Source organism: Corvus brachyrhynchos, unplaced genomic scaffold (genome assembly GCF_000691975.1).
Source record: "Corvus brachyrhynchos isolate BGI_N302 unplaced genomic scaffold, ASM69197v1 scaffold114, whole genome shotgun sequence".
NCBI classification, from domain to species: domain Eukaryota; kingdom Metazoa; phylum Chordata; class Aves; order Passeriformes; family Corvidae; genus Corvus; species Corvus brachyrhynchos.
Window position 1 is genome coordinate 458,833 of NW_008238337.1, and position 12,398 is coordinate 471,230.

The window sequence follows — 12,398 nt, forward strand, 5'->3', positions numbered from 1 at the left end:
AATAATTCTCAAAGAAAAAATACTTAGAAAATTAAAAAGCTGGGAAAAGAAAGAAATTTAAAAGGGAAATGCAATATTTTCTTTTTTTGAAAGAACAGCTTAATGTTCTGAATTGGATCTTTAAACTTATCCAACTTTTTTTTAATGGCAAATTTATGGAATTTATTTCCATGTAATTTTATTCGTTCATGGGGTTTGTCTATTTATGATTTTCACATCTCCTACATCTCTCCTGGTTTAGCACTACCCAATGCCCAGCTCCAGCACAGCCCCTGGCACTGCCCTGGGATCCCACCCCTCCTGTGCCTGTCAAACTGAACGCGTGAGGGTCCCAGCCCTGCCCGCACCCAGAGAGCGCGTTCCCTTCCAGAGCACGTGTAAGTCGTTAAATGTGTAAGTCATTAAATGAAAGCTCGAGATGACTGAAATTTTCGGAGGGAGGTATGCGGAGCTGGCTCGGGACTCACGGAGGCAGCTCGCCTTGGCTGGCCCTGTCCCGATGGAATCCGGCCGCTGAGCCAGCTTGTGCTGCCTCTCAAACTGGGGAGGACTCTACTCTATTCTTTCTTTTAAAAAAAACCGGGAAAATCCCTCCTCAGCAGCTGCACATTTCCTGCTAGAACAACAACTCCAAGTCTGTTTCTGGCTGTTAATGCCATTATCTACCAGAAGGAGTGGAGCTCAAGAGCCTGGGGGAACGGCTGGTGGGGAAGGGAACGAAAACCCCAAATTTACCATCTTCTCTTTACTGGCTTCCCTAAAGTATGACTCCTCTGCCATTTCTGAGCTAAAATTAACGCTCCTCGTAAGCCAAAGGTTTTATTTCTGTTGGACTGGCTGCCAGCAGTGTTCTGGAGGGAGCTGTTCCAGCAACACAGCCCGTACCGAGCGCGGTGCTGCCCCGTGACCGGCACGGCCGGAGCTGCCGGGCACCACCCGGGGCCTCTGGGTTTCCTGGGACCAAGGTGCCTTGAGCCCTGGGAAAGGCAAAGGACACCCACCCACCACTGCTGAGCAGGTGCTTTGTCTGCCCTTTGCTGGCTAAACGCAACAGCTCAGGAGCGCAATAAAAAGGGTCCAATTCATTAAAAAAAAAAAAAAGTGTGATTGTTTCTGAGCTAATGCTGCTAATGCCACCAGCAGAGCAATAAGCTCGCCTCTATTAGACTGTAAAACTGGTATTTCTCCCTCAAACTTCCCCCTTTTCTATTAGGGTTGTGAGTATTCCACTCTTAATGCGGATCATGTTCTAGTTTTCCCACTCAGTGGTCCAAGGCAATACTCACAACATTTTACTGCAGAAATTGTGAATATTTAATGTTGGGGGGAGAGGAAATCAATTTACATTAAGTGGACTTGCAGAGTTTTCAAATCCTCCTCTTCCTAACAATAAATTCATTCCTTTTGGAAACTGCCCACGTTTCCTTTATCAACAGAACAGCAAAGTTGAAGACAACTTTTCAACCCTCATTATGATAAACTAAACATTCAGTATGGTTTCCACAAAACCATACTGAAATCCTTCACATTCATCATTCATGTCTAATGTGTCTGACATGCCAATAGGCAACTTTCAAACATTCCTGGTCCAGTCCCTCCTAACTGAAAGCCAACGGGGGAGTTCCATGCTCAAAAACTTTCATATTCTGTGACACAGAAATACAGACAAATTAATACATTTCCCGTTACTACCCCTATCCTGCTATTTCTCTTACAAAGGAATACTGAGGACTTGTTTCATGGCAAATGAGTGATAACGCAGGCAAAGTATTGTGTCTCCAACGGTTTAAGCCTGTTTTGACATGGAAATTACACCTTCTGTGAATTACAGCTTATCACAAGGCAATCCTGGTTCTTAGGGCAGGCCATCTTCAATGTGCTTGAGGAAAATCTATATTTTCTGTTAGTTCTAGGCTGTTAGAATGGATTGCCATGAGAAAATAAGTTCTGTGATGTCTCTGTTAATAACATTAACAATAGAAAACTCTTGCTGTATTGTTAAGAGGTGCTGTATTTCATCATAATGACCACTGGGGTTTTAAAGTTGCCCAGAAGCAAGAAAATTAGCTACAACTATGTTCATTTCTCATGTGAACTTAATGGATTTCCTGTATTCTTTACAGCAAGGATTTAACTTGTGTAACGAAGTGTCAAACTTTGCATTGATTTTTAAATCACGAGCTTTATTATTATTTTTTCTTTTTGCCTGATTGTGGTACATTCTGCAAGAATCACAGTTTTGATTCTATTTTAGTCAAGTTGTTTCTGTCAAAGTCCATCCAGTGAAAAATTATACCTTTGTTCTGCAGATGTGGGCAAGAGTCATTGTTTTTCCTCAATCAATATATAAATTGGCCAACACTTAACTTGCCATAAAAATTAATTGGCTCCACACTGATTTGTCTCTCTCATGGTAGCACTAGTGTTTGCGTACAAATGGGAATCGGTTCTTCCCTTATGTTATTTTCTTATCAGTAATGATGTTAAGCAAACCTCGGGATATTGCAGGCCCAGGAAAAAGAGAAAAGGAGGACGTTCGGGTGTGTTTTAAAGGCAAAAGTCCCATTGCCTCATCGAAAGGTCAGTGAGAAAGGGACAAATTAAAGAACAATGTCCCTGAACTGCAGGAGGATGCGGAGCACTTCCCTGTCAATGGGGCTGAATTTAGAGAGGGGAAGCTCCGTCCGTGCCTGCACTTCACCACCTCCAGGGAATGCCGGGGCTGCTCTCACTGGAACGGGGCTGCTCCCACAGCGCTCCTGGCCCCGGAGACTCGGGAAAGTCACGGAACAGAACCTGAGATGGGATCGAGAGCAGAAGCTGATAAAGCCTCGCTGCCGGAGCGCGGAGGAAGGGTCACAGAGGGGCTCTGATGGGGAGCAGAGTCAGCTCCTCAAAAACGAGCAGAGAAGCAGCTGTTTAATGATTCACTGCAAGAGCATGGTAGGAAGGATTAACACCTCAGGGTCAGGCAGAAAACGCCCCAAGCACCGTGTTTGCTAAAATGAACCGCGTGGAGCAAAGGACTGAGATGGAACAATGCTGAATTAATCCTGACTTGGTAGTATCTTAGTTAAACATGCCTTTTTGCCCAGAATCAAACAACTCTTTAAATTGGCACTGCCCCAAACTATATCTGAGGGAAAACCAGCTGCATTAAGAATTCCCAATTTGCATCTAATCTTCGTGTAAGGACTCTCACAGAGGGTGCAACAGCCAGGAGCTTATAACTCTCCAAAACTGCAGCTGCACATGGTCCCCTTCTGCAAAGAGGAAACAGAAAATAAAGCCCTGGAGAAAACTCGAAGTGGTTGCAACTGGTGTACAAAAAGTTTTCTTCTAGATGTAAGGCAATTTTCTCTGTAGTGCCAGCCAAGAGTGAGGGATCCACGGAGCACTAAGCTCTGCTGCACCGCCCAGGGTGTGGCTGCTGCCCTCTTGTCTCATCACCTTATTCTTTGTGGCAGTTCTGTGCCCTCTCTGTTCCAAAAATGCCTGGATTTATACCCCGCTGCTGCTTCTAGGAGCTGAAAGACAGCTGCCTGAAACACAAGAGCGTATAGCTACTTTATCCCCAAGATGTAACTTCAGAATAATCAAAAATCAAGGTTGATGCTACATAGTCTACACTATTCAGCCATATGGGTTTGACAAAATACTGGAGCAGTTTGACACAATGCCTCTTCTGAGTTTTTCCAGAGCACATTGTGATGCATTTCAGCCTTGACATTCATCTCTTCTAAATTTCTACCCTGTGCTGTAATTTCTTGGATCACAGAAGTGAAATGTTAGTTCTTCTCTAGTTGCTCCTGCTATGAAAAACATCTTGCTAGAAACAGATTTTTTTTCAGATAATCATTTTACAAAATGTACTCACTACAAAACATCTGGACAGGTCAGGACTAAGCTGTTTCCAGCTACAAACCATCAGTCTTCACATCCTCCCACACACCCTGAAGGTGTTGGCGGATCTCTGTTACCTGTTTTGCTGGAGACAGTGGTTCATCCAAGTTGGTGAAGGGCAGAGCATCACCACTTTTTAAATCTGTCAAAAGAAAAGTCTGTCTGTCCCTGAAATCCTCCTGAATAACAACTGGCTATTGCAACTGTGTATTAACTTTTGTCTCAGATAAAAGAAAGTGTTGTCAGAATAGTGGTGATTAAAACACTGCAAGTAATAAAACACATCTCTATCCTATCCACAGTGAGTCTCCTCTTTGTAAGGAGAATTTAAACGAGTAATATTTTAATCCTGTGAAAAAAAATTGGGATGACTTATTCATCCTGAATCACGAGAAATTTCATTTTTAGTCAGAAAGCCATTTTCCACTTGTGGAAGCTTGACCAGAAAATGTTGTGCCTGCTTTGTGGGTAGAAGGAAGGTCAGCCAGCAGTGCTGGTCCTGTGGGAATCAATCCAGCGTGAGCCTGGACATCAGTGCTGTCATTGCTGATGCCTTTGTCCTACTCCTCTCTGACAGAGGAGAGTCCAGTCTGGTCTCCCTGGTCCTTGCACCCTGAATTAACAGTTTGTTTATTAACTCTGGGGTGACTTTTCAGCTCCACGGCCCCAGTTTAGCCTTCAGGTTCCCCAGGCTGGGCACCACCTCTGCCCCACGGTGCTCTCTACAAAAGGAAGCACTGACACATCATTTACAGGTATTCCCTGCATTCTTCCCTCATTGATTAGACATAAGTCCCAGTTTGGAATACCTCGTGTTTCAAAACGTAAGAGAAATTTACTCACCTCAGCAGCTCCTCAGAGCTATGTGAGAAATGCAGACAACTTCAGAGAAACCCCTGCCTAAGAGGAGATTTAACTCACCAAGGTGTGGAATGATAAATGCTCTGTGAAGTTTTGTTTCAAGAGGAGATATTCAGTTCACAGACATTCTCTTTGTAACTATTTCCTAAAATAGACATGGTTTATTTCAACTTCCTTTTGTTTTCTGTTGCTCAGTGATTGGCATTTTTCCTACTCGCATTAGAAGAAGGGGAATTAAGAAGTCAGACTCAAACTTTAATAAAGAAAAACTCTTTGTTTGGACTTGGTATTTTTTACTTTTTCTTATTACACTTTCCTCTGTTAAACTGAGAACATTATGTGGAACAAACAAACAGCAATAAGAATGGGATGGTATCCACTTCAAATGCTTCTCCCATTACTGCAGTATTTTAATGGATGAAGCAGGTTTCTAAGCCAGATTTTATGCTCTAAGTTTAAACATATTATTCAATCATAAACTTAGATAAATAACTTGGCTGTTACTCTTTCAAGCACATACTTTAACACAGTGATCTTGCAGTCAGAATTTCTTCTACATATTAAATTCTGCTTTTATTTCATGAGGAGCCTTTCTCAACCAAACAAAACCACTTCAGAGGGAAATAATATGTGCCATGACAGAAAGGATCTGTGCTGCTGTCCTCTGAAAGTTTCCAGGGACACGGACACATTTCCCAACCTGCTGAAGTAAATTCACTTGAATTTACTTCTGTAAATTTGCTTAAGTCATTTCCTTAAGTAAATTCACAGTTGTATGAATTTATATTGTTTGAAATTATTCCATGGAATTCACTGGAGGCACAGCAGGGTGAGAGAGAACAGGTTTGGCCCAGCGTTGCCATGCTCACCCACAGCTGGAATAATCTATTCATCCCTTCCTTAATACTAAACCATCAATTAAAAGCCAAATGAGAAATTATATTCTCAAAGCTGCAGATGTCAGAGGCAAGCAGTCTTCCCATCAAATTCTGAGTGCATCCCCCTCTGGCAGAGCTGCACACATCCCACGCAAGCCCTTACCACCCATCTTCCCCACTGGCAAATGTTCCGTGCATTTCTATCCACAGCACAACTTTGCTCCTAAAGATTACTCACAGGGTTTGGAATCTGGATGTAAGATACACAAAGACTTTTGGGTTGGTTCTGTTGCTCACTGATTAATACCTTTCTTCAGCAAATTCACACTAATAGCAAGTATAAAAAATAAAAAACATGCAAGAAAGGCAGAACAGGTAACTAGATGTATTCCCATTGCCCAGACCTCAAACTACAGCTTTATTAATTCTCTTTACGAACTTTTATCCCTAGTTCTGCTTTCAAACAGTTATTCCAATGACAAATTATACTTTTTCACTGGGAAAACAATATAAATTAAATATGGCAAACAACAAGTTTAATAAAATATTTTATGATGTCAAAACAGATTTTCTGATTGAACAAATTTGCTGATTTCAGAATGTTTTGCTGTTTGAAGGTTTTTAGCATTTGGATTTTCCACATCTGATTTGGAATTTCAAAAGGAATTTTATAAGTCAAGCTAGGAGATAAGCAAAGTGTTTCATTATCAGATAACACTGAAATCAGGTTCTGAAACCAGCACAGAAAATACAGTTTTGATTTGAAAAATACTGAAGAAATGGTTATTTAGTCCAAGGTGGGAGCAGCTTCTAATTCAAACATACAAATTGTCCAGAGGGAAAATAAACAATGAGATAATGAATTTTCTAATCATTCTGGTGAAGAACTTCATTGCACCCCTTAAACTTGAGCCAAACAAACAAGTTTGTCCCAGATAACAAGACGCAAGAGCCAGCAGGAGATGATTGCTGGAGACACTAAATGAGCAGGGGAAGAGTTCTCTGTGAGTCAAGGGGTGCCACAGCTGTGCTTTGCCCATCTCCTTTCAGGGCTCTGTGCCTGAGAGCAAAATCCACCACGTTTATTATCCCAGCACAGTTTGCTGGACAGAATTCAAGATCATGCTCTCTGCACATTTAGAAACACTTCCCCACGTTAAAACTCAGAACGTTAAAAACAAACATATTTACATGTATTTGTGGACTGATTTAGAACAGCACTGAGCTACTTTTTCAATGCTGTTCTCAGAATGGGATGTTTGCCCATTTCCTGCAAAAATTTTAAAAAATAAACTTAGAAAAATAAACCTAAACACATACACACAACAAAACCTGCATCACAAACCAAACCCGAGTCCCACCTGAGCAGGTGTCAGCCTGATTAGTATGACCTGAACATTCCACAGAGTGGAAGCAGCTGCAGGAATACCACGGTAGGTAAGAGCTGGCTGCCTGTGATTGCATTGGTAATTAGCCAGAAGAGCTCTGTCAGAGAAACCAGCCACTCTTCTAACACGAAACACAAAGCACAGGCTGGTCTAGGTGGAGCCTGAAGCTCCCAATCCACCTGTATCTGCTACACAGGATACAATTAGACATGTTCATATCACATTCTCAGGGATTCTGCTGGCTAAAACAAAGAAAGATGCCTGATAAATGTTAGATTTTATCTGTATCCCAGATGTGATCCCAGTCATCTTCACAGTGAAAAGGAAAAAAACCACAGGTTTTTTACAGCCTCCCAGTAAATCATCATAACTACAGCATGAGGAGGAACCTGGGTAAATAAAGCAAAGTGCATTTTGTAAGTGATCTACACTAAATCCACTCTTCACAAGTGCCCACCTCTAAGAGGCCTCTCGGGGTATTTAGGAGTCCCGAGTTTGAAAAACTGTCAGCAAAACAACACACTTCACTCCTGGGCCTTAGGGATTCTTCATGTTTTCTGTAGCTTACTCCATCTTTATCAAAAGCCCGGCAGAAAGAAAATAAACTGGCTTGAAAACAGCTTTAAAAGGAAAATATGATAAAATATTCAGAAGAACATCTAAGAGATGTATTCTAGGAAATGTTTAAGAATTTAAATCTCTCCTTGCCGTTCCCGTTCAATGCTGTAAGTGGGTCAGAGATGCTGCAGTGCCTCCTCCCAGCACCTCAGAATCTGAGCTCTTCTCCATTCCACTGGCAAGACAAAGAGACTCCTCTTTCTCCAGGAGCAAACAAAATCAGCTATTTTCCCAGTTTCTTGACGGCATATGTTAATTTGGGGAAATTGAAACATGGTACCAAAATTCATCAGTTTTATTCAAACTTTTCTCTGAGTTTCCTCAGATTGTTGTATTTTTTGGCTCTTATTTCTCAGATTCAGAGTCCTCTGCTCTCTAGAAAGGGCAGTTCAGACCAGAACAGGGATTGGAGGCATCAAAACCCCTCAGTTATCTCAGTGTGGACTATGATCAAAAGCAAAAACCAAAAGAGAATTCTTGTTTTTGACCACTCCAGGGAGAAAACAGCATTTCATCCCAGCCTGCTGCAGACTGCACAGACACACCCATGGAACACAGAAACAAAAGGTCTCAAGCTGCACCTGTCACTTCACCTTCTTCTCCAACATGAGCACTTATCAGCCTCTTGCACTGATGAATATAGAAGTCATAATGGTGGGGAAAACATAATATTGTAGCCACAAATGGCATCTGAAGTGCTACTAAAAATGCCCACAAAAATCATGAGAGAAATACAAAGAAATCATCCCAGGCACCGAAGTTTTGCGCGGCCCAAACCAGCGGTTCTCATTTCGCTTACCAATTTGTGGGTGAGCTGGATGGTGATGAGAGGAGATCCTGACAGATTGTAGGACAGCTTGGGTAGAGGTTCCACTTTGACGGAGATAAGATAACTGCTTGCTGAGATCATATAACCTTTGTAGGCAGCAGCTTCAGCAATCCTTGGAAAGAAGTAAATATATTAAGGATGAAAAGTAACAACTGGTTTTTTTTAGTTCATACACAACACCCACACCAAAGGGACACAGGACCTCCTTTTTCCATTCAAGCCAATTAATTTGTCTAGGGCAGTGAGGTCTGGCCACAAAAGGTCCCACAGAACTAGAAGCCATATCTATAAAGCACAGGGACACCTGGAAACTTGATATCAAAGGTCCTCCTTCACTCTGTTCCTCTTTGCAAAGGTTTACAAGCCTTGCTGAAAGTGTTTGAGGTAATTAGAGAGAATCCTACAAAGGCATCTAAAACTGCCCTGAGTAAAGTGAGGAGGAAACTTGCAGGGGGTTTCAGGCTGGCTGATGGTACAGATGTATCAGTGTGTAAGACACACAGACAAAACCCACATAAACATATACACAGGAATGTATTTAGAAACAATTTATAGCTTTACCTTGAAAAATAGATTATGTGCAGTTAGATTTGTTGGAGGGAAAGACAGGTCTCAATACAAAGAGCTGAACTTGACTAAATATCTGATTAGTCCTGGAAATGCATTTATTCTAGGGGAGAGTAATTTTGTGGTACATAAGAACCCATATTTTAAGGTAAAACTTATGAGGTTGGCATTTTCACACATTTAAGAGTAACTGAGACCCATGTGACTTTAGGGTAAAATTTTTTACGCTATCAGTAACAAACTGTGCAGGATTAAAGGACTGCTGTCCTCTGCCTCTTGAGCATGAGGATGAATGGGTTTTACTATGAGAAATTTGAGCCTTGGTGAATTAACCGCCAGCTTGGGTTTCCAAACATAGCCCAGCACTGGAAAGCTCCAGTTTGAAACCAAATGAAAAACCACCTTATTTACATCCACCACCTGCTTCAGTGGTTTCTTATTTTTATTCCCAAAAAAAAAAAAAAAAAAAAAAAAAAAAAACATGAAACCAAAAATCACATATTATAATTCAATTGCTTCTTTTATTATAAAAAAAAATATACTGAAAGAAGCAGCTTCATTACACAAAGTAAACAAAAATGGAAGGATAATATTACTGCATTTACTGCTAAACTTACCTCATGTCAGACATTCAAATAACTGCACTCGGCTCCTTGGCAGGGTCACATAGAACAGAACTCATTTAGCACAACCCCTTAGTTCTGACCTTAAAACACCCATCAGTATCAGAGATTGCTTCTGCTCCCAGTAAGTGGCATGTGAAAGGAACTTGTTCATCTGAAGGCAGAATTTGCTACTCTGATATGAAAAATCTAAGTTTGGAGAAGGAACTCGCAAAGTTAAAATCATCGTCTGACATTTTGAGATTTCTCTTACACAGATTAAGAGCATGGACGTTTTTCCACACCCTTTATCTGCTTGTTTTAACTTTAGAGACCTTGGTGAATTTTGAAGTGTGAAAAATCCTCATCACAAGCAGAGAACGTGTCTCTGTGCATGCACAAGCCTTTCTTCACCTTGGCCTGCCTGTCAGGTCCACTTTTACACCAACTGTGTGTGAACGGCAGCAGAACTGGGCTCAAAACATTTCTGTGTTTCATTTTTTTTGGGTAAAGAATCTAAAGTTGCTCCCCTTAGAAACTGATATTTATGTAGTCTGAAAATAGAAGTCATCTGTATGTAGAGCACAAAAGCGCCAAGGGTTTTGGTTTTGGTTTTCCACCACAAAAAAACCCAAAAGGACAGGTTTCAAATTACAGGTGTTTAAGCAGCCCAGTGCTAGAAGGAACACAAAAGAAACTCTTTAAAACAAGCTACTCTGAGAAGAAGTTGTTATTCTTCTGAAAAGTAAGCAAAAAAGTTAAAATAGTAGAGCACAAAAAAGAAAAGCAAGCAGAAGAGAAGTGCATACCTATTTTTAAAACATCTTTGAGTACCTGGGGTATGATTCCACAGAGGAAAAATCGCTAAGGCAGCATTCCCTGTATTACTACTTTTTTAGATGCTGTTTTGGACAGACCTGAATCTACAGTTTTATAGACATGATTCTGTAGTGCATTACATACTGCAAACATTTCAAGCAGTTTGAATTAATTATAGAAATCTAGGAAACATTTCTTCTCCCGTGTCCTTGTGTTTCTCTTTCACATTGTGACAGGGCAGACCCTTCCTTCCCAAAATGAGTGCTAAAAACACACAGCTCAGAGGAACAGGAATGGATCTTCAGGTTCTCCTGTCCCACAGATTTCAGGGAAGGTACTCAAAGATGACACTTCTGTTTCATTTGCTGTGTCAGAGCCCCAGGATCTGTGACAATGCATTAAACACAGTGCTTTGACACGCAGCATCTTTAATCTGAGTGTGTTTGCTGAACTTTGACCTAAGTCAGGATCATTTTAATTCTCTTTCCTCCATTGAAAAATTGAGATTATATCTTATTACCTTAATAAATTGCATTGATCCTCCTCTTTGAAAAACATAAGCTCTCATAAGTTACTGCCTCTATTTCTTCATGTCAGTACGAAATACTGCACACTGCTGCCACAGCTCCCTCTTAGTCCTCTGCTAAATGTCCTTTCCTTGAGAGAGCAGGGCAAACAACAGCACAGCTTGCTATTGATTTAGAAATGTCATTTAGTAATCGCTGTGTGATTATCTCAGCGTGATCAATTTGCATTGTGATCCAATCTGGATCAGTCGAGAAGGGGTTCTTCAGCCTGAAGTTCACAGAGGAGTTTCCATGACCTCCCAAGGAACTGTAGGCAAGGAGAGGGAGGCACTCCCTGACACTCATGGGAGCTGAGATGCTGCACCTTTCCTGCTGGCAGAATCAACCCAGCAAAAAGCCCAAGTGGCAAAGACTGGAAGTGTAAACTGATCCACACACCCCAGTGGAAATCGAATGAAAACACAGCCATATACTTGCTTAAAAGGAAAGTGTAGTGATTTGCATGAATGGCCTTGCAAAAATCCCCTGGGGAGCTGTACTGCAGAGGGTTATACAGCTCCGCATTTACTTTATCTTACCTGCTAATGATTTCACTGAGGTAGTACATAAAACAAAAGGTCTTTAAAGAATTGTCTGGTCTCCTGTTATAAAATCATCTTATGGGTTTCCAGGATTAGGATTCAGATTTTGTCTAGAGAGGGATGTTATGTTTTCTTACTTGTTTCATTTAAGTGCAAGCTTTGTCTTTATCTGTGCCAGGAGAAAAGATGCAATCTCCTTTTATGAGACAGATTAAAACTATGACATTCTAGTACCAGATCTGATGAATGGAAGGAGAAGACAAAGAAAGACAAACATGTCGCTATGGGAATCTATTTTATCACAACCTGAAATAAAACACGTAATGTAAACTTTAATCTCTCTCTAGTTAATGACTACACGCCCTCAACACTGCAGAACCAGGATTATGGCTCGTAATTTGTTTACAGCTGATAGTGATATACCTTTAAACAGTCCTGTCACTAAGGTAATGAGCAAGCTGTTACCTCCTGAGAGCTCTGAGATACTTACTTGGTGTCCATAGGGTCGATGTTATGAAAGAAATAATGCATGTTATGGTAAAGCAGGCTGACGATGGTAATCCAGGCTGTGGAGAGGGAACAGGGGTCATTCCTCAGAGCAACGGTTCTAAGCAAGAGAACTTCTCTCCTAGCCTGAAGCTCCGACTTAAGAGCCCTGAGTTACACAGACCTTCACATCTTTGCTTTAGCAGAGTTCTGATTGTTCTTTCAAGTGAAAAAAGTGTGACCATATTGTACAGCACAGACACCAAAAGTAAAATAGAAGGATCCCTGGTCTGCACACCTGTACCTCCAAAATCAGCTGGTAAAGCCATCAATTATAAC

General features: G+C 41.2%; 1 protein-coding gene across 4 annotated transcripts in view; it reads right to left on the reverse strand.

The window, feature by feature from the left end:
- The window catches only part of ADGRD1 (adhesion G protein-coupled receptor D1), a 137,901-nt gene that overhangs the window by 100,972 nt on the left and 24,531 nt on the right, over positions 1-12,398 (reverse strand). For all 4 annotated transcript variants that reach the window (XM_017734747.1, XM_017734746.1, XM_008634004.2 and 1 more), the window contains 2 exons: positions 12,064-12,139; positions 8,448-8,589 (listed from right to left, as the gene is read on the reverse strand). In XM_017734747.1, the coding sequence (XP_017590236.1) occupies positions 8,448-8,589; positions 12,064-12,139 (218 nt within the window). The remainder of the gene's footprint in view (positions 1-8,447; positions 8,590-12,063; positions 12,140-12,398) is intronic.